Raw genomic sequence first — 11,496 nt, forward strand, 5'->3', positions numbered from 1 at the left:
TGATAATGGTGACTTAAAACCATCACACTCATATCATTCCATATATATATATATATATATATATATATATATATATACACACACACACACATATATATAATATTGGACTATCAAGCTAATTTTTATGATATAATTGTAATCGGAGACCCAGGAAAGTGAGATGCAATTTTACTGTATTTTGGTTTAATGAAAGCCATAATGTCTTACTACAAATACATTTGTCTGTCAAAAATACTTCCAACTCTGTGAAAGATAATTACATAATTTATTTGAGTCTGGATGTTGCATACAGTACTTTCACTTAAAAAAAAAAAAGGTAATGACAAGGTAGCTTGATATTTAGAAAAATAATCAACCAAATGTTTGAAGCATGATCAAAATAGGCAAAAAATAAGCTTGGGGATAAGAATATTAATTTACTGTGTCACACTTGGAGCCAATAAAAATCACACTTTTTCAGCAGATGAGTATGATGTAAAACAGATGATTTAGTGGCAGTGAGAAAGGTTTAACAAAACGGTCTACACTAACCCAGGAAACCTGCAATCCAAGATGTATTTTTAAATTGTTTGCATCTTGAGATCATGGGTGCATCAGCATAGTCCGTTTATAAAATGCATATAGAAAAACTACAACAAATTCATTTTTCTTGGCCTCTTTCTTTGTTGCAGAACTGTAAAAAGTTTGTGAAAAGTGTTTATGATAAAAATTGAGGTGGTAAAACAGGTTTCAACAGAAAATCTTAATACAGCCTTACAAAAGGCTGTTACAAAGATACAATATTTCATGTTTTGTTTAATTGCAGGATTTCTAGCAATCACACTGTGATGTTAAATAAAAACAACACCGCATACACACACCCGGCCTTTCGCACTCGCACACAGGCAGACATAGTCAGTCGCGCGCATTTTGTCAAGTCTCTGGCTTGGCAGTATGTCAAACTATAATTTCAAGTGAGCTGAGGGGATTTTAAGGATGTAGTGTTTCTCGTTCTTTGTCGCCGTCATCCTCACATCACATCGGCACGTTTGTCCCTCACTTTGTTCCTCAATTTAGTCCGAGCTTTGAACGCAGCAGAGTTAAACAGATGCTGTGAAGAGACAAGCCAAAAGTTACATAAATATGCAACAAAAACTTACATTTTAAATAAAGGGTAATGCTTTAATTTCCATGAATTGTCTTGACAGACAGTTCCCAAAATTAACAGAATCTGACTGGAAACGAAGACTTTATGATGTCAAGTTTCACAGTATGTGTGATTTATAACATAAATAAATTAAAAGACGAGAGATTACCCTCTCTGTGCGGGAGATCCTGCTGGCTTTAACAGATGCATCCAGGATGAGAGGAGGTCCAAGTCCAAAAATATCCCTCAGCAAAGGATTAAACTATACAAACAGATACAAAAATTATTTATAACAAACACTTTATAGCAGTGGTCCTCTACCACGGGCCTCAAGATGACTTAAAATTATCATTCACACACACACACAATATCTCAGTGTTTGGCAAGTTACTCTAAAAAACTAATTAATAATGAATTAATTATTATTATTAATAATTCCTTAGATTACTGTACAAATGACTCCCTCTAAAAAGTATTGCATTACTCGATATGAATTACTTTCTAAATCCCTTATCAACTTCGACCAGGTGAACCATAAAAGAATTACCATGAAACGGCTGTTTTAATTTTTTCAAATAAAAAATTGAATAAATGATTCTTGAAATGACCAAAGAATTTTAGGGGATCATGTTACATCAAAATACATTTTAACATGCAATTAATTACTTGCGCGTGTGTGTGTGTGTATATATATATATGGAAATGACACGTAAATGAATAAATTCTTAAAAAGCCATATGTATTTTATAAAGAATTTACATTTTGGAAGTTAAGCAGAGCTCTAACATTTTAAATATGCTAAAAATCCTTGTCCAGTGAAACACAAACAACTGGAAAAGTCATGTAAAATCAATCGTTAAAAAGAAAGGATCCCTGAAAAAGATTAAGCTTTTCTGGAATTCTTAAACTTGCAAATTTACAATTTTATTTTAACAGAATGTTTAATTATGTACCAGAGGAAAACTATTAACCTATATGCAGGGGCCTTCAAATTTTATTCTAGACAATGGGGAGGCATTGGAGTCAAAACTGTTAAGAACTGCTGCTAGAGAGCACTATAAAACAATGATTTCCTCATTTGTTTTTGGTGTGTATAGATTAAAAGATCAAACTAGGATTTTAAGTAACCATTTAAGATCATTTAAATAAATATTAATTGGAATAAAATCTAGATTTTTCTCCGTTACTACGTAGTTTTATGTATGCCAACAGTGAGTTGCAATTGGTCCTCCTCACTTGTAGGTGGTGTCTGACTCCAGACTCAAGCACCTCCTTAAAGGCATCATAAATCCTGCGGCGCATCCAGCCATCAATGTAGATGGCCTCAATCCCAAACTGGATCTTCTCCTCTGTGAAATCTTCATTCTGAAAATGGAAGAGAATGATTGGTCTGGTGTATGTACATTTTTAAACCATAATCATCTATGACAGTCCTGGATCAAACTGGATAATTAGCACAATTATGCAATGTAGCTATAAAATATCTTAATGTAATTAACAGACGTTATAAAAAAATTAAAAAAAGCCTCAGTTGCAATTCTCCTTTCACCTCAATGTAGTGCAGCACCTCTCTGAAGATTGAGCGCTGTTTCCTGCGGTCGTTTTTAGCACGATGTTTGTTTCCATCAGTCGCTAGACCCTTTAGACTGTCACACAATGCATCGCAGTCCTCATACTCGAACTCCTGAGGCACAACACACATTATGTACATCATCCTGACACTCAAACCTATTCAACACTACACAATACACACCTGATCGATGTCCCGGCCCAGTTCATACAGCAGAGCGATGGTCTCTCCCACAGCAATCCTGAAATTCACCTCACTGCTTTCTAAACACCCATGCAGACGTGGCAAGTGGCTGAAATACAGACAAAGAGAAAGCTTAAATTACAGACAAATTGGACTATCTGTACTCTTGTCTGGGTGAATAAAAAACATGTGACAACACCCAGATAAAGATCGGCCCAATGTTGGCATCCAATAGAATGGGTGTAGCTCTCTGCACGTTACTGTCTTTCCGCGTTGCAAAGTAGTTTAATTCCCTTTTTATCACGACCACGAATTTAGGTTAGATTGCCAATTGATTATTCGTCAATTATATAACAGTTTAGCAATACATTTTATTGTTCTGTTTAACTCTTTACTTTATATTTTACACTTTTACTTTTACTTTAGTTTATTAGGAATCTATGCCGCTCAGTCTCGCGTCTGCCGTATTTATACGCGGATCTCACGACCACAAAGATTCTGATCAGTCTGATTGATAACCAGATATTATGGCTAAAGCAATTCAACAATGGCGCAGACACACTTGCTATTGTTTAAAAAGTACCCATGTAGCCCCCTACAGTCGCCCATATAACAACTTAGTTAAAGCCCGAACAATAACCAGAGGTTGTGACTTAGACATTAAGATAATTCTGCTTTAACGCTTGCTATTACCGTAATAGTATTTTTAACTAGTCCCCTATTTGCGACTGCATAACTTAGTTAAAGTCAAGCAGTTAGTCAGGAATCTAGAATCCCACCAGATGTGCCTCACGCTCCATCTGAACTGGGATCTAGTATGTACTTAACCCTAAAAGCAGATTTGCAGAAACATAAGACTTCACTTAATCTACTTGAGAAAATAATTTCTGAGTAATTCAGAATAAAATCAAATGTAACCATTTATTAGGGGTGTGCCAAAAAAATCGATTCACAGAAGAATCTAGATTCTCATTTGCAACGATTCAGAATCGATCTGAAATGTCCAAGAATCGATTTAATAAATAAATAAAATCAGCTGGCTGTTCGCCTCCATTTTTGTAACTAGCCTATATGGGACGTGAGCGGCAAATCACTAAAACAAAAAGGAAGCAAATGGATGAGAGGGAGATCTTTCGTTCCTACCATTTGCATGTGTTTTAAGTCCTGTCAGTTTAACAGGGCGCGCTTGACAGGGCATAAGAACGAGCAGAGAGAGAGAGCCGGCCGCGCGCGCGCACTCACCCGAGCGCTGTCTGCTCTCTCTCTCTCTCCGGCCGCGCATATTAATCAAAATCAATTAATACGATGGTGTCGGGAAAAAAACTCTCCAGTGATGAAACGTTTTCTGTGTTAACAAATCTTGTGCGATATCCTAAACTGCCGAATGCATTGCTTGTTTTTTCTGTTTACATTTCATTGTGAATGCTGCTACGTCAGAGCAGCCAAAGCGTCAACAAGATTCCCCGTACTTTTTGACAAGCGTCCTTGACAGGGCGGCTATAGCTTTTTTGCAGATCAAGTCAGCGGCGGTGTGAACGTACAGTCAGCCGCCAGCTGCAGACCAACGCACACTGCAGTGCTTCACGAAACTCCCTGCCAACTCCGAGAGGGCAAAAAATAAAATAAAAAAAATCGGTCTATCGCTGCTTCATCGCCAGGTAGCTTAGGGGTAGGACAATTATTCATTTTGAAAGAAGCACTTTATTTTCATAACTTGTTATTCTTTAAGTTACTGTGTCTGACTGAGAAATATAGATGTTTTTTTGTCTTCACCGGTTGTGTTCTACATGATAATCGAATCGAATCGTTTTGAATCGAAAATCTTTTTGAATCGAAAATCGATTTTGAATCGAATCGTGGCCTCAAGAATCGGAATCGAATTGAATCGTGAGATGGTAAAAGATTCCCACCCCTACCATTTATTATGTCAGGTAAATGTATCATGTCAATTTCATAATCAGTTCAAAGATAATAAATACAAAACATCAAATGCTCTGGAATAAAGAGAGAAGATGCGAACCTGACATAAAATACATGATGAGTTACAAATTGCCCTGAGCCTCTTGTTGCATTTCTTTATATAGACAAACTTTTCATATGGAAACATTTGCCAACAATGGGAATTTGTCTACGTAGTGTTTTATTTTTACATTTGTTTATTCAATTTCTTGTATACTACTGTTCAATACATCTACTGTGAAAAAAGCACTTTATTTCATTTGTATATTATATTATATTTGTAATGTGCATCTTTGTTCTTGTTTTTAATAAGATAAAATAATGAAAACAGATTTTCATCTCCGCCAACCCCTACTTTGGCCTAAATGGTTTTATATTTTGTTACCTTGTAAGAATACATTTTTAAAACAGGGAAATTAGTTGGATATTCTGCCAATTTTATCAGTCAATTCGTGATAAAAATCGTGATAAAATCATGAATAGTGATTGTCCAGAAAAAAATATGATATAATAGATATGATATTTTTGCCCCCGTTATTAAGTTTGTACAGAGATGTTTTCTTGCATGTCAAACTCACTTGTTGAGAATGGTGTCGATGCGTGACGCAGGGCAGAGGGTGCAGAGCAGAGCCCAAGCCTGTAGGGCGGCGCTGTGGAGCGCAGGGGTCCCAGCTTTGACAGAGGGCAGAGTGCCATCACCCAGGGGATATGCAGCCACAAACACACTCTCCAAATGTCCAAGAGATTTTATCAGGTCCTGAAAAACACCGGTGGAAAAAGACAGATGATACTTCTACAAACATGCAGATCTAAAAATATTAATATGCTTTTTACAAGATCTGACCGTACCTCTGGATCGTCTGAGGCAGAGACATAGCAGCAAATACCTAGAGCTCGAGCGCACTGACAAAAGATAGATATATAGTTAAACAATTACATTTTAAAAGTCAATGTAATAGATATAATAAGAGTTTATGGACATATTTTGAGGCATCACTCACACTCTGTCGCGCTAAAAGGCTGGCACAGCTGTCAATCAGGATGGAGCTGAGGATGGGGCGGAGCATCTTGAAGCCCTCCTCGCCTTCGACTCCACCCCCGAGCTGCCCACACAAGAGAGCGCCCACTGTTGCAGCAGCCGCCTGCTCCTCTCCTCCACCTAGAGGGAATGAGACATTACTTTGTAAGTCAACCCAGTTCATTTTACCAGATACATGTCGTTATGCAGCTTGGGATTTCTCCCCACATAAATAATCCCACACTGCAAGCATCAGTACAAAAAAAGCTTCTACAGCAGAGATGTTTAAACTAGGCTAGGGAGTGTGGCCCAAAGTTGGCCAGTGATGGCCTTTGATTTGGCCTGCTATAGGGTGTGTGTGCGTGGGGGGATGACATATCTTAATTGATTTTTTTTTTTTTAATTGTTTTGACTTTTATTATTGCATTGAAATATAAATTAATTTTATATAATAAAAATAAACAATAATAATAACAAATAAAACATTTAATATGGTATACTTTTGGGACTGTCCTCAATCGATTTAGATTTTTGGCCCTTTAAATATATTAAAATTACAGTTAGCTTTTGGACGAAGAGTTATAACTTTCTGATATCTTTAGTGTAAGAGCAAGCAGAATGGTTTATCTTTCTTGTTTTATTAGATCAAAACGCATGTTTGGTTGTTTTTTGCCTTTCTTAATTTCTTAATTATAATTTTTAATTATATAAATAGGTTATCTTTTGTGAATCAGTACAAGCAGCACTGTCAACAGGAAAAATATATAAACTAATTGAAAAATAAAATAATATTTTTTTTATCTTTACAGTGCCTGTACTTAAATTCTTACAATCACATTTTTCTAATTCACAAAAGATAAACAAGTATTAATGTAAAACAATAAATAAAATGAATAATTAAAAACAATGAAACATGAGTTTTGATATAATAAAACATACATTAACAAGCATATATAAAAGCCAACCAACAAAAAGACAAAGAAAACCAGTCCTAATTCCAACCTTTCCTCAAGCTCCTCTCCAGACAGTCACTGATGGTGAAACGTCTCTCTAACAGGAATTCGTACAGGACTCTGGAGGAAAACGCCAAGCGCAGACTTTCTAATCCAGCCAGACGGGTCTTAGCACTGAGAAACATAAAACAACAGAGTGAAACGGCTGCAGAGCTTATATGCTTTTCAGTAACTGTGTGATTGCAGACTGTTGTATTTTAGCGTATTGATACCTTTTGTCCATCAGATTGTCGATGCATTGCTTCAGTTTGTCTTCTGTTTCTTCCTGAGCAGTTTGTTCATCTACCGCCTCACCTGCACAGAGAGTCAGTGTGAGGATGTGCAAGGGGAAATACATATTTGCGATAAAGTTTTTGCATTTATGCAACTGTAATTGTGCATGTACCTGTGCCCTCTTCTACAACAGATGCGCTCTCACTGGCGCTGCTGCAGTGACTGAGAACTTCAGACGCTAAATCATCATCACTCACACCAGACTCGCCTCTCACCCCATTCCTCCCTGAAACAGAAAGCGAGACAAGAATAAGAGATACACATTGAACATTAGTTTAGTGGTTTAAATAAATAAAAGAGGGAACACAGAAGGGAATGATCATAGGTTAGGTGAATAGATGGGTCAGAGTGATCATGTATGTTTCAACCACAAAGTTCATGTACCTAAACCAATCCTCTGTACAATGATTCACTTCAGTGCTGCTCAGATAAAACAAACACGCATGGGGGATTGCAAAACCCATCCGTGCCTTTTGTTTTAATAATCTACAGTGTACCATTGACTTTAAATTGAACTTTTGACAAAGTGTGAACAGTGACTAAACCAATAGAAAAGCCCACTTTTTCACTCTCATATACACTCCTCAGCAACCCTCAGCCACGTCCTAGAAACAGAGCTCTAATTGAGGACAAAGTTCAATGTGGCATCTCTCAAACACACATATTCGTCAGTCACACACAATGGCCTAACTAGTTTTCTCTGAGATACCAGCAGCAGACCTTTAGTACATAACATGGAAGTGTCAATGTCATGATTAAAAATGACCTAAAATGGAGTGAAGAAAACCATGCATCAATAATACAGTCCTCAGAGACTCCATCCTCTTTAAATCAATCACTGTCTCCTCACTGATCCACTCTGGATCAAGAATCTACTGAATCAGGATAATCTCTGAAAAGTAGGTCCATATAGTTCACACTTTTGAAAAGATTCAATATTGAAACTATTTATCTGCCTTTTATACTACTTTACTAAATATTGTCTAAAATTATATAGTTAGATTGATTTTATCATGATTTATCTTGATTAGTCCGATTTCATTGGGAGAATTTTAGTGAAGATATTCCTCATTTGTAAATTGGTCTGCTTAATGTACATAATAGTGTTCAAAAGTTTGGGGTCTGTACGATTTTCCTAAGGTTTCTTCTTTTTAATGAAGACTCTCTTATGCTCGCAGTCTGGCCACAATAAAAGAAAAGAAATCTCTCATCAATATCAATGTGACAGCTCAATAGACTTTGAAATGGTAGTGCATACTAACTGCTGTACTAAAAACATGCATCAGCATAACAAGACATCAGATCAGCAGGAATGAGATGGCAAGCAGCAGTGCATTCAGGATGGGTGGATGCCATGTGGAGAAGTTGTCCAGAATGGTTGGGAATAGGTGGAAAACATATCTGAGACAATCCACAACAGTCTCAGACTTCATCCAAGTGGAAAAAAAATCAAAATTCAAATGTGGATAGAAACAATTAGTCCAAATATTTTGACTTGAGTTCCAGAACTTTCCAGAAGCTTCATCACGTAGTGGAGCTGTGTAGCCCAGGGGCTCCTTTGGCATTTCAATTCTACCACTGAAAAAGTGCAAATGACTACTTTTTGTAATCATCCCAGTTTCTTTATGATTGGAAGGACAGTCAAAACTAATGAAAGATTAGCTTATTACAGAATAAGCTAATTGGTGAGAAAATAGCCTCTGAAACGGATAAATGATTTCGAGTAAAATAGGTGATAAAGGAACACATTTCTGGCTTGGTACCAATAAAAAAAGTAGTTGACCTTTACTGATGTGGCAGTACAATAGACCAAAAAATGTTGGGAAACACTGACCTATAGGTCTGCTTTCACCAGGAAGCAGAAGTGATTATGCTTGTGGGGAATGTTGGTTCTCAAGTCATGAAAGGCATTCGAGAAATGAGAGAAGATGTAAACAAATACAAATGAATGGACATTGACATGCTGCTCATTAAACATTAATGGGGAGAGAGGCATGAGGTCACAATCAAGATCAGGTCACGCTACCTGGACGTGACAGGACAGTTTTTGACAACTGCAGCTGAAGCACTTCCTGTCGAAGTGAGCCTGCTCACAGTGAACAGGAGGAAGAGACAGATTAAACTACTCACAGATCTTATCTGAGATCAGTTTGACATTTCAACTTTAACTGTAGGACAAAGCTAACCAACACAGAAAAGTAACTATTGCAGTAGCCTCAAATGACTTCCCTAATCTTTCAAAATTACAGCCATGCTGAAAAACACCTTTAATGGTGTGCTGGTCTCCCAATCTGGTAATACTCATTTTTCAACTGATTAGGATGGGAATTCACTTTGTCAACCAGCTATCTACAAACAACTATTTAAAAGCAGCTGTAAAAAACCGGCTGAAACCAGCGAAGACCAGCAAACCATCGTAGATTAGTTTGTTTAACCGGTTTTGTTTTTCAGCCAGGACGATTAAACAGAAATTTAATCAAATTATTTGACAACATTCAAACAAAGCTCTTCGGCATTAGTCGCAGTGAATTCTGTCACGAGAAAGACCCGGTTTTGCCATGCCTGTATTTACCGTGTGACGAGATAAATGCAGCCGGTACAATACACACGCACGAGTCGTGCTGACGCTGCAGGTGACGCTGCTCTAAGCGTGAACTTTACAAAAAAAAAAAACGGTAAACCTGTCGTTAGAGACGAACGGTTCAATGTTTAATAAAAAAAATTATGTAATACACCTCGCGTGAATGGTCCTGGAAGGCCCGGTTTTCGTGGCTCCGTAACACTTTGGCTAAATATACACGAGCTGGCATGAGCTTCACCTGTCATGCTGCAGACTGAATAACCCTGACAGTCAATCACTCTGCTTCTATCCTTACTGCTGAGGTAAAGGGCAAACACAGTTTCCCAAACAGTCATAGTTAAATATTTAGATTATTATTGAATAATTTTATTTAGGTTATTTATAGTTCAAGTTTTTAGAAGGCTAGTTCTTGAAATGAACCTCCACTGTAAATGGTGCTGAAATGGTTACAGCCACATCAGCAAGACTAAATCAAAGCTATGTAAGGGAATGTAACGTTAGCTAATGCCTGAAAAAATTGTAAATAAATAACGTTATGCCTGGAAAAAATTGTAAATGAATATATCATTTCAATATTTTGGCTTAAAATCGGAAAGGAAAGAGAACAAATAAAGTTTCCAGCTGGCCAATGTCACCCAACCAAGCATGGCTTGTAGACATTAACCTATTTTAAAATGTTACATAATTTTTTTTTAAACAAATTACAACTAGTGAGGTTTATTCGTACAATAAAAAAAACTAATGGTGTAGGAACAATAATTCAAGAGAGATTGAAAACGACTCTTTACATGCAAGTATAATGATCTTGTTTTAAATATATTTTGTAAGATCAAAAAAAAATAGCTTAGTGATATTTTGCCGTGATTGTGTTTATACTGCCTATGACAGCAGGAGGTGTTACATATAAACTTACCCTTACTCGAACTGTTCCCACCGCGTTTCCCCTTTTTGCTTCGTGGCATGCTGACCGCTCCAAACACCAAATTACACAGATTATAAAGAACAACACACGGTAAACAGTAATCTGTATATAAAGAATCCCAGCCGAGAAATCCTGTCCAGAGTATCAAAATACTGTGCAGTTTGGCCCCACGTTTCAGGCACCACTATGTAAGGTGCGCCTCGCACCGAAATCAAAATAATACTTATAATTCTATCTTAGTTTTAGTATATATTATCTATGGTTGTCCCCGGGTAACCGATATCTAATACCAGGTTGTGATGGTAAATGTTTTTGGAAATGTTTGGGACGGAGTATCGTGCACGTTGTTGCTTCAGATTCCACCATCTTCCCCATCGGTAACGCTCGCACACCCGGCACGCTCCTCCTCTATGGAGCACACAGCGCCTGGCATTGTGGGTAATGTAGTTCGCTGTAGGAATTCCGACTGATTTAATTCTGTGACAGAGGTAAACTTGAGAACTACATTTCCAACAATGATCAGCCATTTAGAAATGTTTGGATTGCACAGTCTGCAGAAAAGTTACAGCTTTATAAACTTTTTCTGCTTGAAAACAATAAGGACACTAATTAGAACTGTCAGTAGCCTATACCCTGACATTTATGGTTTTATGTCGCTAGTAATTCTCATAAAATAAGACGGTGGTACACGTCACCGGTGTATAACATCGGCCATTACAATTCTTTCACTCTTTCACAATATCAATACCCAATTTTTTCAGTTTATTAATTTACTAACTAACCAACTAATATTACTAATCGTAAAATGTTACATACTTTACACCCAGTTCCTTTATAATAGTCAAACTCAT

At 37.0% G+C, this 11,496-nt stretch overlaps 1 protein-coding gene across 2 annotated transcripts; it reads right to left on the reverse strand.

The window, feature by feature from the left end:
- Positions 1-251: 251 nt before the first annotated feature.
- On the reverse strand, positions 252-11,268 carry ifrd2 (interferon-related developmental regulator 2). 2 transcript variants are annotated; one of them, XM_079637482.1, is made up of 13 exons: positions 10,637-11,057; positions 9,169-9,228; positions 7,255-7,368; positions 7,082-7,163; positions 6,859-6,983; positions 5,840-5,997; positions 5,688-5,741; positions 5,417-5,595; positions 2,880-2,988; positions 2,676-2,810; positions 2,363-2,491; positions 1,296-1,388; positions 252-1,090 (listed from the first exon to the last, which is right to left on the reverse strand). In XM_079637482.1, exons 1-13 carry the CDS (start codon positions 10,683-10,685, stop codon positions 1,010-1,012), a joined length of 1,368 nt encoding a protein of 455 aa, XP_079493608.1. In that variant the 5' UTR covers positions 10,686-11,057; the 3' UTR covers positions 252-1,009. The 2 variants fall into 2 exon arrangements, with proteins under 2 accessions (XP_079493608.1, XP_079493609.1); XM_079637483.1 differs by lacking the exon at positions 9,169-9,228 and having other exon boundaries at positions 10,637-11,268.
- Between the last annotated feature and the right edge of the window lie 228 nt (positions 11,269-11,496).

Source organism: Phoxinus phoxinus (genome assembly GCF_949152265.1).
Source record: "Phoxinus phoxinus genome assembly, chromosome: 15".
NCBI classification, from domain to species: domain Eukaryota; kingdom Metazoa; phylum Chordata; class Actinopteri; order Cypriniformes; family Leuciscidae; genus Phoxinus; species Phoxinus phoxinus.